General features: G+C 34.2%; 1 protein-coding gene across 1 annotated transcript in view; it reads right to left on the bottom strand.

Moving 5' to 3' along the window:
• The window catches only part of LAMA2 (laminin subunit alpha 2), a 770763-nt gene that overhangs the window by 191439 nt on the left and 560675 nt on the right, over positions 1-18649 (bottom strand). The window contains exons 26-30 of the mRNA XM_051997719.1: positions 15934-16113; positions 15659-15847; positions 15436-15569; positions 8985-9102; positions 1369-1503 (exon numbers count right to left, since the gene is read on the bottom strand). Of these exons, the coding sequence (XP_051853679.1) occupies positions 1369-1503; positions 8985-9102; positions 15436-15569; positions 15659-15847; positions 15934-16113 (756 nt within the window). The remainder of the gene's footprint in view (positions 1-1368; positions 1504-8984; positions 9103-15435; positions 15570-15658; positions 15848-15933; positions 16114-18649) is intronic.

Genomic DNA, 18649 nt, shown 5'->3' with positions numbered 1-18649 from the left:
GCCAAGTAATTTACCTTTGCCTTAGAGTAACTTATATGTAAAATGAAAGGTTTGGAATAAATGATTTCTAAAAGTTCCTGTCAGCTTTAAAAAATCTATGATCTTGGCTCTTTTGTAGAATCCTTAACTTGACCCAAACTTCAGTTTCTTCTTAATATTTGATCTAGGCTAAAAATAATTTTCTTTAATAGAAAATTTCTGTTTATACTGTTGGTCATAGCAATAATAGTACATTTCACTTCAAATTAATTTTTTTACTCTGATTTGAATGTATCAATTTCCAGGATAAAATTGTAGTTCACTATTCACAAGACACAGGACTACCAATTGATTGCTGACTAGAAATGAGTAGGATGAGGGGAAAGGAGCTGTTTCTAACAGTAGAAAGAACTTAACTTACATATTTTTCAACAATTCAGTTTCTTTCCATATTTCCAAGGGAAAGGAAAAGAAAGACCAGGTTTATAAGAACAAAAATATCACAGTATCAGGATTTTTTTCTTTCTTTCCTTTTTTGGTTTAGACCTAGGATTTCATTAGCGTAAGGAATTCCCTTCTAAGAACTCTTCCTTCCTGGGAAACTCCCTATATCAATGCAAGCCTATAATTGTTTTAAAAATTTTTGAGAATATCTCAGGATACTGAGAGATTAAATGAATTAAGCAGAGTAACACAACCATAATGTGCCAAAGATGAGATTTTAAGTCTTTCTGCCTCCAAGAGTATCACTCTACTCATCATACCATTCTGGTTTTTTTGAATAAGTAGTAATTCTTAAATAATTGCCTTTTAACAGTAAAACAATTAAAAAAAACAATTTTAGTAGGAAACTCACTACAAATGGGTACATCATTTTATTATAGTCTAGTGAATAAGATATGGAAATCAGATTGAGGAAATACACTTCCATTCTTCCCACGTCACTTACCTTCACTTCCTAGGCTATTAAATGTGGATAATAATAGTGAACCCCCACTTGCCTCATATGACTGGTGTGAAGATAAATGAGGCAATGCCTATGGAATAAGTTATAAGTTCCTTGAAGGTTGAAGTTATAAAAATTCAGAGTATGATTATTGTTTACACTAGCTGTATATTTTTGGTGCAAGCCATTATTTTCCCACTGAATACAGGAATATATTAGAAAACAGCAATGTATTTAGAATTCTTAATGCAAGAAAATCAACAGGGGACAATCATTTAGTCAGGAAAAGTCACTTTTAAGCCAAATGTCCTTGACTGCATCCTTCCTTAAACAAAAATAAGATTAAAATGTGCTCTCTGGTGTTGGCTTGGTAAGGCAGCAGTATCATTTACATGAAGAAAAATGACAGTGTAAACAGATAAAGAAAGGTCATAGATTAATACCTGACATATAGACGTTTCAGGGTCACACACATCGCTATGTCCATTACACTGACATGGAACACAGGTACCCAGGCTTGGTCCAGGTCTCCGGCCACCAGATTCAGAAGGCAATCTATAAAATCCTGGCATGCAAGCCTGCAGGGAAAGTAAGTCAAGCAAGGAGAGATAAAAGAAGCACATTTTAGAAGGCTCTGAGTCCTCTAGCTTATGAAACAAATGACATACCTCCAGCTGCACTATAGGCAATTCCCTTTAAAAATATAAGAACCCATTTCAAATCATAGCATGTGTTGCAATAAGGTCCCTAGAAAGTCTCCAGGTAGGTAATATTTCAGTCACCCAAATCCTTCATTTAGATAGAGAATACTTAAACCCACAAACTATGGGTCTAAGTATGTGTCCTTTTCTTGAGAAAGTTTGTTTTTTAGATAAAATTATATATGAACTAAAATGGGAAAATTGGGTTGCCCTTGTCTTTAGCATGTTTTTTTCATATTTGACAGGCTAACATCTGCCTGTACTCTGCTTGATGGATAACTAACAAATGTCCAATGATTGTAAAGATGCATGCATACACACATACATGTGAGTCTTTATAGTTACATTATTTATATGGTGATAATTTAAAAACTATAAGGAATTCCAAATAATAAAACACTATGTTCTTGGGACTATTACACCCCAAATAAAATTTATCTATACTCATCTGTTTTTTCACTCTGCAATAAAAATCTGAGAGTAAATAGAAAATTGCTGGCAAAATTGACATGTGCAAAATCAAATCTTCTGTCTTCATTTGGGTTTTATTATGTAAATGTATCAGTGTGTCTATAGAGCTATCAGAAGGCTTACAATTCTGAATGGGTGATAAGGAAGAGGCTTGTTTCTGGTTTAACCACTCATAACATGCTGAGGTTGCTATATTCATTAGTGATCTTTGATTCACAAATCAGTGGTTTGACATGGGAGAAGCAATACTTTCATGGTCAGCTTTAGATTTGATAGCATTGGGTTTCAACATCCCTGCTGACTTAAGTTCCCTTTATTTACTGGATGTAATTTATAAGTCCATTAGGAAGTAGAAGGTGATTGCCTGGCAAAGAAGGAAAATAATAGAATAAGCATTAGGTGAGATACTCAATAATAGGCACAGATTTGGTTTTGGATTATAAGAGTTGAGAAAAAGAAGTGGGAATTTGAAGACAGTATCCTGAGCTTTCTTAGAAAGAGGAAAAGAGATAAGTAGTATTATCGTTATTTATTTTGATTTAGTTAATGTTAAATCACTTCAATTAAACACTTAATTAGGAATCTCTCTCTGTTTTTATCACAGGTTAGGAAAAATTCTAATGAGACTGAATTGATGCCTCCATTTCAGAGGAGCTGGTGACGACTAGAAGTTGATGTAGTGCTGAGTCTGAATTACCCCCCCATTTCAGAGGACAAAAACACCCATTTCAGCAAAGTCTATCTAAATAATTTAAGCCAATGCGCACTCTTCTCTTTGAGTTATTGTTCAAGACAGGAAAATTATGGTTTTATAATAGTCAAGCTTGAATATGAACTAATGCCCAGGTCTCTTTAAGAAAGAGACTGGAGGTGGTGAATCTGTTGAATCCCAGAGTTCCGATAAGCACTGGGCTAAAACAATTAGCTCTCCTTACAAAGTTTAGCATAAATGTGACGATACCCTGGGATTGGAGGGGATGGGACAAACTAGTCAGAATCAGAATCAAAGTAGGTCAAAGTTCTGGCACCAACCAGAATGGTATCAGCCCCTAAGTAAGCCCCTAAGTAATTCACTTCCAGCATGGATTAGATAGAAAGACCAGTCTCATAAAGGAGAGACACTATTGAATAGTGACATTGCATGTGGGCATCATAAGTGGATGCTATTGATCTGGGTATTCCATTTTTATTGTCCCGCATAGGCTAAAATGGATCAAATTCTGGATTTGGAGTAGGACTTAAGGTCAAATTCTTATTCAGATATTTACAAGCTTTGGATTCTTACAGAAAGCTGGTTGACTTTTCTGAGCATCAAACTGGGACAATAATAGCATCTCCTTTCAGGGACCAAACGGAATAACATATGCAAAGAGCTTCATGCATAGTTAAGTGATATATAAATGTAATTTATTATTATTTTTATTTTTTAATGTAGTTAGTTTATTTTTAATATACATTGCTTTATGAATCATGTTGAGAGAAACAAAGTAAGTTATTATTTTTGAGGATCCATCACCATAGTAACTGTAAAAGAGAATAATGCCCAGCCCCATTTCTGGCCCCAATCAAAAGGAATTGACTATCTATGTGCATATGATCAGCTATTAGGATTTAGAAAACACCACTAAGATAATTTGGAAGATTAATAGCATAGTGGTGGAAGGGACTGAGATAATATATGTGTCTATATATATATATAGACACATATATAGACACACACACACACACACACACACATATATATTATATATATATATATATATGTTCAAAGTTGGCACTTCTCACTGAAAAGTAAAGTGCAAATAGGATATTATATAATTAAAATGAAAAGATGATTTGAATAATGTAAGTTAAATCTAAGTTGTCATAATATATGTCCTACCCTCTAGAATCTTGGTCAAAGTGTGATATTTGGGTTATTCAAACCTAATACAGGCAGCTCTTAATTATCCAGGTTATGTAATATTAGAATAATTTCCCCAATTTTTTGCCCACATTTCACTCATTACTTATTAAAATTTTTACTAGTGACATGATAGAGCAAAAGCCCCAGAGTCAGGAGGACCTGAGTTTAAATCTGGCCCTAGACACTAGGCAAATCACTTACTCTCAATTGCCTTAAAACAATAACAACAAAAAAGCTAAGCAGAGACAAAGAAAGATGATAAAATTCAAATGATCCCGTTTTCTATATCAATAGAAGGCTTAGTTGAGGAAAATAGGAAAAAATTATTGATGAAAAAGGAGTCAGGAAAAGATTGATAGATTTTGATTATGCTTCAATATTTCAAAGATAATGAATTTGTTGATGTAGTGTTATGCCACAGTTCTCTTTAACTGTCCTGACTCAGTTTCCCTGTATGAGTTTCCATCGTCTCAGTTTCCTTAACTGTTCTGTCTCAATCTACTTAGTTGTAAATCCCCCTCTGGCCCATTAAGACTGAGGACCATTTGCTCTAAGGTTATAAATTAGCAAGATAAACAATAAATTAGACCTCTTGATTCTTTTCTGTCCTCAAGAATTTACAATATCCCTCTAAAATATTCCAAGATACCTCACTGATATCTTTACTTCTTTGTATTCAGACATCCTGTTTCTGGGTTTTTTTTTTTTTTTTTTTTGGATTTATGACCTCCCCTATCTTGACAGAAGTTTTCCCGTGCTTCTTATCCCTTCCTTTGTTTAGAGAAAAGGTATTTAAAAGTTGGGGTTCCTCCATTCATGGCTGGAGGCTGGAGGCTGGCGGTTGTATGCTGGATGCTGGATTCTTTGGGATGACAGTCTCCTCCAGGCCTGGGACCAACATGGATTCCTTGGTCCCAGTATATCTTTATCTCTGTCTGACTGGATAATTTGAGAAGAGAGTCCTGTCCAGTCAATTATACTCTCCCATTAATAAAATATTAAAAACTCTCTAATCTCTCTCCTGCCTCAGTTTCTCCGGCATTACAGTAGGTAGTTCATTCATAGATGTGACAAAATCCTATTCAATTTCAATGAATATAAGACAAAACCCTGCTCTATCTCAGCTAATGGCCTTATTTTGTTCATGGTTATAAGACAAAATCCTACTCTTTTCAGTCACGGGACTTCATAAAGCTGTTGTAGATAACAGAAAAAAAAATGTCAAAAATCAAAGACTACCCTATATGTAGTCTTATGGTGAGGAGCACCTATGAAATGAAGTAGGTTAATCTTCAGTTTAATTGATAGACAGTTCCTAACTGGGCCTTCAATTGAAAATTCTCTAAATTGGTTGGATCTGCCAAAACTAAAACTTTTGTGGTACAGTTTTTGAAAATGATAGGTCACCTCTATGCCACAGAGGGGCACTGGAGGAAGACTCCAGTGGAGGTCATTATCCCTGCTGTCTCCTGAGTAATTAACTGAACAATGCCTTGGAATTCATGATTTAATCCAGAAGCAGAAGAGTATTCAGAATCTGGCTTATATTATTCTATTATTAGGCAGTACAATGAGCCTTAAAAAGAATTAGTGGCCAAATATTTTCATTCTGTAAGAATGGAAATGATAATAAAAATTTCCTTAATTGCATGGTAAAGGTAACAATACAAACTGAGAACATGGCAATTAGTATTTTAATTAAAGTTATAGCACAGTAAACAAAATAGTCCTTATGCTATAGAAGTGTGAAAATTTACATATGATTTCACACTCTAGGTTCATTAACTTAATGGATGTTCAGCTAAGACTACTGACAATTACCTGCATTTTTCTTCATGTCTTGAAAACTATAGATAGTGTGGTATTGTGAAAAAAAAAAAATTAGCTTTAAACCAAAATGATCTAGATTCAAATACTGATTCTACTACTGACAATGAATGTAGCCTTAGGCACATTACTTAATCTCTTCAGGCCTCTATTGCTTCATTGTCAAATCAGGAGAAGGGAAAGGTGGGAAAGGATGGTAGAGAGGATTTGAACTGTTTGGATCTCTTGGGGTTCATTCCTCTTTAAATCCATGATCCTAACACTTAATCTTCCTATCTTACAATCCATTTTAGTTCATGAAAATGAAATGAACAGCATAGGAATATTGATGCCTTTAAAATGTAATATATTAAGTAAAAATATTGGTTGGTTCATTCATGACTCATAGCCCATGCTCTCAAAATAGGCTGTATTATTTCACAACTTGTCCTTAGCTCTTGCTTTGATGACTCTATTTTATGCCTAGATAATTACTCTTTAGAATTGAGATGAATTATAAATAAGAATCATAATGGTATAAAGGCAATGGATCAGAGAAAAATATCTCAGAAGTATTATTCTGAGACAGATTTTTATCCCAAGAATAACATAATTAAGAAATTACTTGCATTATTATATATAAAATATAGGTCTATATGAAAGTACATGGAATAGTCATATGACCTAATGCAAGATGACTCCTATGCCTTCTCTCTTTACTAATCATCTTTTGTTGTCATTTTACTTTTGTTAATTTATATGTTGTTGTGATTATGCAAAACTACACAAATTATTGGGATAGCATGTTCCAATAAACACACTGAGAAAAAAATCAAGAACTATCTTGGTAAAATGGACATCTAATATTAAAGAAATTGGAAGAGAAGGCAAATATCATTAAAATAATCTTCAACTGAAGATTTTTTTGCCTAAATATTATTCTCATATAAATTCAGGGAAGGAAATCTAATATAAATAAAGTAGGGCTTTAAAGGTCAACTTCCTACTTTCTGCAATATATTTAACAATGATTGGTAATTATACTGTCAGAGCTGAATCACCTAGTCTGAATCCCTTCATTTCACAGATAAGGAAACTGAGACACACAGGAATAGGCTCTCAAGTCACATAGATAGTTAATGACATATAACATGAGTACTTCAATTTGATGTCAAATATGGTCAAAGAAATCACAAGTTCTATAACTAATACTTATTTTGGGCATGCTGACTTTTACCTCTTGCTGTGCTAATTGGTATGATTCAGTACCACACCAATTAACATAAGAAGTAAAAGATTAGATGTCACAAGTGAAAGATTAAATGTCACAGATTCACTTTCTGTGTATATGCATATGTATAAATACCATGTATTCATCCACATACTCCAGTGAACATCATTACCTGATCTGTGTTGCATTTGCGAGTGTATGTGTGTATGTGTGTATCTGTTGGGGAGGAAAGGGTAAAGTGAAAAAGGTCTGGAAAGATTTGTTGGAACCAGATTACTATTGGCTTTAAAGTTGAAACAGAAGAGTTTGTGTTTTTAGAGTAAATAAGGATTCAGTAAAGTTTCTTGAATGAGGGGGAATGACATGATTTGACTGTTTGGCAGCCTTGTAGAAAATTAAGACTAAATAGAAGGAGTTGAGGATTTTTACCTCAGCAGATGCTGACTCTAAAGAAGGGAACAGATAACAAAAGTTGGCAATTTGCTCATCTTAGGATGGATAATACCCAGTGATCAGAGGCTCTTTTGATGACATAACACAAGAATCAGGGCAGGTCCTTGTGACCTATGGCTAGGATTTCTTGTAGTTTTAAGACTGTCCAGGAAGCTGTGAACTAATCCTAATGATGCTATTACTATTTTAAACAGTTTCAGAACTCCTTTTTCTTTTCAGAACCTATATCACATAAGAAAATCAAACTGATTACTTTAGAATAGCACCTTACTTTCTGATCCCATGTGGTATTACACCAAAAGCTTATCATTAAAGGGATCAGGAATTTCAAAAAATGCAAAAATTTGATTGTCATCTTTACTTTGAAATTAAAAAAAAAAAAAAAAAAGATCCTGCCTCTATTTTCTTTGCCTTTGGATTAAAAAAAAATTACTTCATCAATTGATAGAGCTTAGTCCTTTCAAGTATTCTTAAATTCCAGTTCTTTAATGAGGAGGCTCTATTGTCTAATAGCTTCCTGTTGATTTTCAAATATCACACCCAAAAAGAACATCAGATTTGGAGTAGGATCTTGGTTCAGATCCCAACAATTACACTTAAAGGCATTTTGACTTCAGGCAAGTTACTCCTTGAGGCAAATTACTCCTTGAGTCAAGTTCAGTTTATCTTTAAAATGAATGAGGTTGAACTAGCTGTCCTCCAAGGTCCTATGTATGTAATCTTATTGGTGAAAATCTTTCACTGAGGATGTTGAAATGAATGTGCTGTAAGTATTAGGGGAAACTTCCAAAGAAGTATCTGAAAACCAATGATAGCCTTGCTGGTCAAGGGCATAACCTCTTTCAAAGATATAATATTCATTTAGAGCTATAAATCATAAAATGTTTTTCAAAAAAAAAACATTCAGTGTAGTATAATGATTAAGAAATTGGACTTGTAATTAGAAAGGCCTGAATTCAAATCTTACTTTAGACATTTAGCAGCTGTGTAACCCAGTCCAGTTTGCTTAACCTCCTTCATTTTACAAATAAGGAAGACAGAAAGATGGCCTCCAAAAAATTATTTAGACTCAAATCCATTATTCTATAGTTATACATTGTGCATATAATTTATGGTTGAGGATTTTCCAGCATTTTTCAGAGTGATTTTGAAGAGTAGACAAGCTAGAGTAATTGAGTTTTTTTTTTTTTAAGAAACCATGCATCTTTTTTTTTTTTCTATATTCTTACAAGCCCTTTTAACTTTGTCAAAAACCTTTTCTATTCAACCAATGTTTCTATTAGCCGGTTTCATCAAACTAGCCTCTCCTTTCCCCTCCTCCCCTAGCTCCTTAGACTTATACTGTTCTGGAATGATCAAAGGAAATAAAGTTAGATGTTTGCAAGGAAATAAGATTGATTTAAGTGAAATTAGAAGGGGAAGTTTTCAGCTCACCAAGTGAAGAGAGTTGATAAGTATTAAAGACAAGTCATTCAGAAGAAGCTAGCATACCTCACAGGAGAAGCCAGAATAACCCAGGGGACAGTCACATTTTTCAATCAAGCGAGCTCGTGGACTTAATGCTGATATAACTCCTTGTTCAGCTACTTCCAATGATATCTCAGAAATTCTGGAAAATAAAAATAAATAGAACCCATTGGACCAGTAAATACCTATTCAAAAGCAATTTAGTAAATCCTGAAAAAGGAGTCACTTTTTTTATCTTTAGCTTTATGCTTAAAATAGTTTTCATGCTTTAAAAAAAAGATATTTTTGATATACATCTTAATTCCGGAGACCCTATTTAATGGTTTATAGCAGATATTACTATCTCCAATCCTTAAAGGCTCTTTGTCCCTATGCAAGAATAACCAGCTGAAGAATGAAACATTTACTTTATCATCAGCATGATGTCATGTGCACAAAGTATTTCCATTAATGAGTGCTTTTTTCTACTTTTTAATGGTCAATTTTCTTATTTTGCAGCCATGAATGATGAACTATTCTTGCTCCTAAGAAGGAATTGCTCTCTTCCTTTCCTTTTTGATTATACTGTTCACTAATGATAAAAGCTACCACGTAGTCATTGTTCAGCCATATCCAACTCGTCATGATGCCATTTGGGGTTTTCTTGGCAAAGATTACTAAAGTGCTTTGTCATTTTCTTCACATGCTCATTTTACAGGTGGGGAAGCTGAGGCAAGTAGGGTGAAGTGACTTGCTCAGGATCATGCCAGCTAGTGTCTTGAAGTCAAATTTGGACTCAGGAAGATGAGTCTTTCAAACTTCAGGCTTAGCACTATATTCACTTTGCTACCAGCTACCCTGAAGTTACTGCCATACCTAATTCCTTTTTCCTCTAGTTTATAAATTCTTTCAGGAACTGTTGGAATCTTTACAAACTGCTAACTCATTAGAGTTGATAGATTATTGATCTGATATTACAAGAAGATGTTTTGGGCCAGAACCTGAAATAAGGTACTAAGTAGAACTAATTGATACAATGTTTGTGTTTGCACTTTTACTCATTGGAGTTCATACATTTGGGAAATTTCAGGATTTAGTATGAAATATCTGAATTCACACCTCCCTTGAAGCTCTTAGGGCCAGAGAGCACTATGGGAGAAAACCCATAATCCCATCCTCTCAGAAGAGTCATATATAAGCCAGTGAAGAGTGATTCATTCCAAGGAATATTTTTCCACTTGGCTGGCTGGTGGCTGAAGAAGAGTTTTGAGAGGAAGAAGCTATAAGTCGAGAGTTGAGCAGGAGATTGAGAAGGCTCTCTGAGTGGCTGGGCTCCTGCACTTCCCCTACTGAGACCAAGCTGGTCTGAAAGATTCACCAGAAAGCTAGCCAAGCCCCAAGTGAAGGAGACAAGAGATTCATTCCATCTTTGTGCTGGCTGGAGGCTGAAGAAAGCAAAGGACAATCTGCAAGAGCTCTTGGAACCAAGCAGAGAAAGAGGCCTCAACTAACCAGGCTATTTTGGAAGGAGAAAATAAATGTTTGTATTTTTACCAGCTGGCTGCATTTGGGTGATTATTACTTTCAACTGCAACTAAGACTGCCTCCAGAAAAGCTCCTCGAGAAACCTCCCCCAGAGAGAACCATCATCTTATATATTATATTATTTTAAAGAAGAACAAGAATCACCACAAGGAACAGTGTTGGGAAACCTGTGGATTATTATAAGAGTAATGTTTTTTAATGCATCATATATATATATATATATATATATATATACACAGAGAGAGAGAGAACAAAGGAAACAATCATATTGAAACACAATTATAAAATATAAAAGAAATAAAAGTCACAGATCCAGGTTAAGAACCTTTCCCTAGATCATATGTAGGAAATACTGACCTGGAATAATCTTGGTGGTAGCAAGGTTGAACTTGGAATTAAGAAGACCTGAAGTGAAATTCTGTTTCAAATACTAGCTGTGTCACCTTGGACAAATCTTTACTACTGCCTGCTTTTGTTTCCTCATCTTTAAAGTAGGAATAAATAGTACCTATTTAATAAATAAAGTACCTACTCTCCTACTATTGTGAGAATTAAACAAAGTGCAAAGCACTTTGCAAATTTTAAAGCATATGAAAACTAACTATTGTTCCTATTACCATTATTATTTTTATCTTTGTGTGTGTGTTTTCTGCTTATTTGTGAGTACCTAAAGAAAGCTTCAAGGTCAGATTTAAAAAGAACCAAATTTTAAGAAATATCCAGTTTGCCCTTCCATTTCCCCCAATCTCATTTGAAAGCTTCTTCTAAATAGCTTAAATAACTCTATTAGGAGGTGAAGGAATGTGGTGAGAACATTTTATTCTTAATGAAAAAAATTGGCATCTTTTCCCTTAATCATTTCCTCAATTTGGAAGCATACATTAAAGAAGAAGATGCAGGTCATAAACCCAGACCATTTCATGACTGACTAAAGGAACAACGTTGAATCAATTTGCAAATAAGTTTTTAAATGAAACAATGAACAGCTGTTGCTTTAATAAAATGTACCTCCAGCAAAAAAGAGACTGGATTTCTAAAACCATATAACAAACTCAAGTGGTTTTTATTGAAATGGTAGTATTTGTTTACTTTCTGTGTCTCATTAAAGTGCCTTCCTGCTTTTGATAGTAATCACAATCTAAACACTGGTGAACCAATCTGAAGTGAACAATTATTTGAAATATGTATTTTAATTTCTCCTTTAATATTATATGATCCTTGCTTGTAAGGAAAAAAAGACATGGGAATCTATTAGGTAAGAAAGGGAAATGCAATCCCATTATGCCTTGCTGGGAATGATGGTCAAAAGGAATAAAGAATAAATGAGATTTCCTTCAGAGCTGCTTAGAGCTAAATAAAACCCACCAGCCTTTAGGCCTTTTATTGGTAGTGGAGATATTAACTTCATCTTCCATTTTTTCTCTCTCTCTCACACACACACATTCATGCACACACCAAACCAGAAAATGGATAAAAAAAATCAAGTGAGGCATGAATGATGACAGCCAGACATTTCTGCAATATGCCATTTATCTCAGGGGATTAGAGAATCACAGTTTTGCCAACATAAGGGATTTGGTCCACTCTGTCTTCTAAGTGAGCACTGAAATGCAAAAGTTTCTGTTCCTTGCAACCCCACAAAAAATGTCAATAAATAAAAAGAATAAATGGCTCAACACTTAGAGCTTTTTCTATTTAGTCCAAAATTTGAAGTAGCAAAATATATTTGTTGCTCTTATAATGCCTGCTTTCTTATATTACAACATATGTATAAAGTCTTAAGTGAAAATAAAAAACTGTCGTGTATTAATAAGGAAATGTAGTCTTCCTTTCTAAAATGTATCTTGATTATTATTTTGCATATGCTCTTTTATGACGTTATTGTCTCCCCCAAAAGAATGTGAATTCCTCGAGGGTGGGATTGTTTCATTTGTGTCTTTCTTTTGCAAGTCCCTAGCATAGTGCCTGATGCATGGTAGGCAACTGACCAATGAACATTGATTGTCTGATTAAATATTATTATGAATGCATTTTAAATACGCACTTTCACATCTCTCTTTACTGTCTTATGAAAGTAGGTTTATCCTTAATCTCTTTTCTCTTTGATCCTTTATCCTGAATCAATTGTAGTTCTCTTGCCTGTTCATATTGCTCTTGGTTCACATTTCAGAATAAGAATGTGAATATTTTTTTAGTCAGTCAACTAATGCTTATTATATACAAGCACTGGAGAAGATCATATTCTAATGGAGGAGACAATATGGAACATACTAGGTAGACCTAAGATATATACCGAGTAGATGAAAAGAAATCTGAGAAGGCATCGCATTAACAGCTAGGAAAAACTTCTTTTAGAAGGTAACATTTGAGCAGTCTTCAAGGAAGTTAGGAATTTTCAGAGGCAGAAGTGAGGAAGGAGAACATTTCAAAAAGTGGTGAGATGGGGAGGGGACAATCAATACAAAGATATAGAGACTCAAGATAGAAGTTCATATTTAAAAAACTGCAGATTGGAAGCACTGTTGGATTTTGATAACTTTAAAACTTGAAATGATGCTTGCAATGAAAGGAAAATAATTTTATTAATAATGAAGTCAAGGCAACGATATTGTATGAGGACATATTTTGATGGAAGTGGATTTCTTTGACAAAGAGACCTGAGTTTCAATTGATAAATGACAGACAAAAGCAGCTACACCCAAAGAAAGAACACTGGGAAACGAATGTGAACTATCTGCATTTTTGTTTTTCTTCCCGGGTTATTTATACCTTCTGAATCCAATTCTCCCTATGCAACAAGAGAACTGTTCGGTTCTGCAAACATATATTGTATCTAGGATATACTGCAACATATCCAACATATAAAGGACTGCTTGCCATCTAGGGGAGGGGGTGGAGGGAGGGAGGGAAAAAAATCGGAACAGAAACGAGTGTCAATATAAAGTAATTATTAAATAAAAATTAAAAAAAATAATGAAGTCAAGGAAAAGAATTCACAAAAGGTCAGTGACTCAGACTTAAAAGGGAGTTCTAACAAAGTTTTTTTTTTTTTTTTTTTTTTTTTAAGAAATGGAAAACAAAATCTATTCCCATCAGCTCCACTAATAAAAATGGTCCACTTGCTATCCAGCTACTTAATGCAGTATAAAAATTTACATAATAATACAATAGCATAATCACAAAGCTACCTGTTGTGTGCTTTAAAGCCTTATATCAAAACAGGAAACCTGCCTTTGGCTGCTGCCATCTGATCTGTACTTGATAGTGTAAAATAATTAATAATAAAATTGAAAACACATTTTCAATTCAAATTTCTTTATTATTCCATATTTTGTGCAAAATATAATTTCATGTTTGAAAAAAAACTTTTCAGTTTTGAATGGAAAACATAAAAAGGAAAATTAAATGAACATGGTGAAGAAAAAACAACAACTGAGGGCTCCTGATTTTTCAACAGAAGTCCCTAAATCACTCTGAAAAGCAATGTGGCTTTTATGCAGGAACAGAATTAGCATTTCTGCTAAGATATGTGTCTAGCATAATGCTAACATTTGAATTAAGCTATTTTTACATTCTGTCTGCCAGTGTGATGTTTCACAAAATGATATATTCTTCTTGCCAAAGATCAGTAATTTATTGTACTAAACCTTTTTACAAACTTCTTGATAGAATTTTTTATAGGTCGTAAACAATGGCACTAAAGTTCAATAAAAGTTTTGAAACAGTATGGAATAGTGAAAAGAGTGGAAACCCTCTGGATTTAGAAATGCTGGGTTCAAATCCTTCTTAGGACATTTGCTACCTGGTTGAGGTGAATGGCATTTATAACTGAGCATATATTTAATCTTCCTGCACTTTAATTTTTTATTTATCTATAAACTGAGGGAATTGGATTAGATGGCCACTCAAATCTCTTTCAGCTCCATATAGATGAGCCTACAATTCTATCTGCTAGTTGTATAACCTTGGGCAAATCAGTTTTTTGCCTCAGTTTCCTCATCTGTCCAATGAGTTTGAGAAGAAAATAGCAAATCATTCCAATATCTTTGCCAAGAAAACCCCAAATCATGAAGAATTGAGTATAACTAAAACAATTCACAACAATTGTGAAATTAAGGTAGACTGAGATTGGAAATGCTATTCAGTATGATCTATATTTTTACTAATATTTCCCTGACTCTTTAATTCTAAGAGCACAATAGTGACTATGGTTGGTCCCTTATGTGTTTGTTACATATAAGACTTGAACCCCATTAATGAAGGTAAGCTCCTCCTGGGTTAGCATTGTCCCTGCCCATTCTTTTGTCTCTCCCCAACCTCCAGCAAAGTGTTATACTCAGTAGAAATAAAATGAGTGCATGGAATTGCTTGGATAGGTTGAACAAATCCTTGTTCTGGGAAAGGAGAGAGCAAATTGAATCTGTCACAGACTACCATTTCTCATTTGGGCTAGTTTTATCAGTGATACTTACAAAGCTTATTTTACATCAAAAAGCAAGACAGCTTTTCAGAGGGGGAGCCTATAGAGCCTACTCACTGAACTCTCTTGGTTCCTCTCACTACCTTTCTAACTCTCTCTCTCTCTCTTCATTTTTCTTTATTTGCTGGATCCTACCTCTCCCTTCTAACTAATTGTGTATATCCACCCCTTTTCCTCTGCACTTTTCCTAAGGAAACTCATCTGGTTCATATGCTTTCAACTAACACCTGTATTCTGATGACTACCAAAGCAAGATATACAGTCATAAATTCCAAACTGATTCTAGTTTCTTCTCTTTCCTGCCTTCAGGGTAGGTGCTTCTATATGAGCAATTTCAGTTTTCCTTTGTGGTAGTTCCTTAATTACATATTACTCTCTCTCTGCTCCCTTACAAATCTTCCTTAATGGCAGCCACAGAATCACCCTAGACTAAGAAATTTAGATTGCTTTCTAAGGTGAAATAATCGTTACCTGCTTTGCCGAATGATATTTCCATACGTAGCCTTGATAAGAACATAATGAATGTCATAGAGTACATCCAGGAAGTCCTCACGTGTTACCATTCTACTTGTCCTTGGGTCATCACCATAATATTTCCATTCATTCTAATGACAAAAAAAGTACATACACCCTTTTAATAGCATCATTTGGAAATATTATTGCCATCTTCTTACAATACTCTCGAACACCTTACCTCTGTCATTTCTATTTCATGCCTTGTCAATTGTCCAATTAGAGGAGCTGCCATATGGCGGGTGATAATTCTAGCATGAGCAGGGGTTCCACCTCGAATTATAACTTGTGGATTATAAGTAAAAAATCCTGTTTCTTCACGAGCTTCAAAGTAGATTGTATACCTCAGCTTGCCACCATATGCCATCAACTAATAAGGAGGGAGAAAAAAGATGTCTTTGGTAAGAACTTCCAAAGGATACTATCTATCCCCAAATTTAAAGTTCTGTTTCTCACCTTCTTTCCTTCAAATTGTTCTGGAAGTTTCCAATAAAAAGGTTCCAGGTGGAGATCCTCTCTCACTTGTTCCATTTCTGCAACAATCTCTGGGTTCTGAAAAGCAATTCCTTTGGTGGTTGTGTGTTGGAGGGCTTCATCCACTAGTGGGAGGATGGTCTGTTCAGGTGTCAGTGTTACCTGAAAATAAGTGTAAAAAAGGGGGCAGGGGAGAGAAGTATGAGCAAAATGAAACAAAAGTGAATCTTGTAATTAGTAGTGTTTTCTAAAGTTCAAAACTTTTATTATTATTTTATAAGTGAATTATAATCACTGTATACATATATAAATACATGTATAAATATACACATATATTTATGTACACATATAAATCATATGAATGCATGTATATATGTTATTACTAGAATTAAATATGTATAATGCAGGTTTATATAAAATACATATGTATATTGTCTATGATATATATGCATATATATACATATATAGGCAATATATGTATTTATATATATATACATATATAATAATGGGTGGGCATATTAGCTATTACATTATTTGACTCTCACAACAATATACTGAAAAAGATGCTATTGTTTTTTTCAGTTTGCATACCAAAAAGGGAGAGAGAGAGAGAGAGAGAGAGATTGAGATTAAGAGATTTCTCTAGGGTAACAGAACAAGTAAGTGTCTGAACCAAGATCTGAATTTAGGTCTTCCTGACTTTAAGTTCTAACTCTCAAATTATATCAAAGAAACATATAGAATTTGTATATCTTAGATGGATTAGTCTATTGATTTCTATTCCTCTTTACATATATTTTATGTTGTAGCTAAATTGTATTACTTTCCATCACCCACTTTTATTCTACCATCCCCATTCTCTAAACCTTTGCTAAATTGTCTTGAGTGATGAGTGAATGAAATTCACCTGAAACACTATCGCTGCTTTGTTTTAACAACTTCATATCCCAAAATATAAAAGAAAGGCCTATCTTGTCATTTTTCTGATACACTTTTCCTTTTCTTCACTACAACAGTGACCCTCATCCAAATGTTCCATCAACCAATCCCACATGAATAAATTAATCCACATAATTTTGGATCTTTGCCCTAGGGTTGAGCTATTGAAAAGAGCACAACCATTAGAGTTGATCATTGCCTAATTTTGTTGTTTCTGTGTACAATGATCTCCTAATTCTGCTCATTTCACTTAGCATCAGTTCATGCAAGTCTCTCCAGGCTTTTCTGAAATCAGCTTGCTAGTCGTTTCTTATAGAACAATAATATTCTATAACATTCATATACCATAACTTATTCAGTCAATCTCCGATTGATGGGTATCCACTCAGTTTGCAATTTATTGCCACTACAAAAAGGACTGCTACAAACATTCTTGCACATATGAGTCCCTTTATGATCTCTTTGGGATACAAGCCCAGTAGAAACACTGCTGAATCAAAAGGTATGCACAGTTTGAGAGCCCTTTGGGCATAGTTCCACATTATTCTTCAGAATGGTTGGATCAGTTCACAACTCCACCAACAATGCATTAATGTCTCCATTTTCCCACATTCTCTTAAACATTTATCATTTTTTTCCCTGTCATTTTAGCCAATCTGAGAGGTATGCAGAATTTTCATTTCTCTTATCAGTAGTGATTTAGAGAATTTTTTTTTGATATGACTGGAAATAGTTTTAATTTCTTCTTCTGAAAATTATCTATTCATATCCTTTGACCATTTATCAATTGGAGAATGGCTTGTATTCTTATAAATGTGAAAATGAGGCTTTTATTAGAATACTTGGATGTACATTTTCCCTCCCCCTCAGTTTTCTGCTTCCCTTCTGATATTTTCTGTATTGGTTTTGTTTGTACCAAAAAACCTTTTAACTTAATATAATCAAAATTATCCATTTTGCATTTCATAACATACTCTAGTTCTTCTTTTGTTATAAATTCCTTCCTTTTCTTGGAGAGACTTACATGAACTGATGCTAAGTGAAATGAGCAGAACCAGGAGATCACTTTGCACTTCGATAACGATATTGTATGAGGATGTATTCTGATGGAAGTGGATTTCTTTGACAAAGACTCAGTTTCAATTGATAAATGATGGACAGAAGCAGCTACACCCAAAGAAAGAACACTGGGAAACGAATGTGAACTATTTGCATTTTTGTTTTTCTTTCCGAGTTGTTTTTACCTTCTGAGTCCAATTCTCCCTGTGCAACAAGAGAACTGCTCGGTTCTGCAAACATATATTGTATCTAGGATATACTGCAACATATCTAACATATATAGGACTGCTTGCCATCTAGGGAAGGGGGTGGAGGGAGGGAGGGGAAAAATCGGAACAGAAGCGAGTGCAAGGGATAATGTTGTAAAAAAAAATTACCCGGGCATGGATTCTGTCAATATAAAGTTATTATAAAATAAAATAAAATATTAAATAAATAAATTCCTTTTCCACCAATCTGAGAGGTAGACTATCCTTTGCTCTTCTAATTTGCTTATAGTATCACTGTTTATATCTAAATCATCAACCCATTTTGACCTTATCTTGTTACAGAATGCTAGGTGTTGGTCAATGCCTAGTTTTATCCATTCTATTTTTCAAATTTCCCTGCAATTTTTGTCAGATAATAAATTCTTATCCTAGAAGTTAGGGTCTATATAAGGGACTTTTCTGAAACCAACCTTCCTGTCATTTCTCAACAG

The sequence above is a fragment of the Antechinus flavipes genome, chromosome 4 (assembly GCF_016432865.1).
Source record: "Antechinus flavipes isolate AdamAnt ecotype Samford, QLD, Australia chromosome 4, AdamAnt_v2, whole genome shotgun sequence".
NCBI classification, from domain to species: Eukaryota; Metazoa; Chordata; class Mammalia; order Dasyuromorphia; family Dasyuridae; genus Antechinus; species Antechinus flavipes.
Note: the sequence above shows the minus strand (reverse complement) of the source record. Positions and strands in the feature narration are given on the sequence as shown.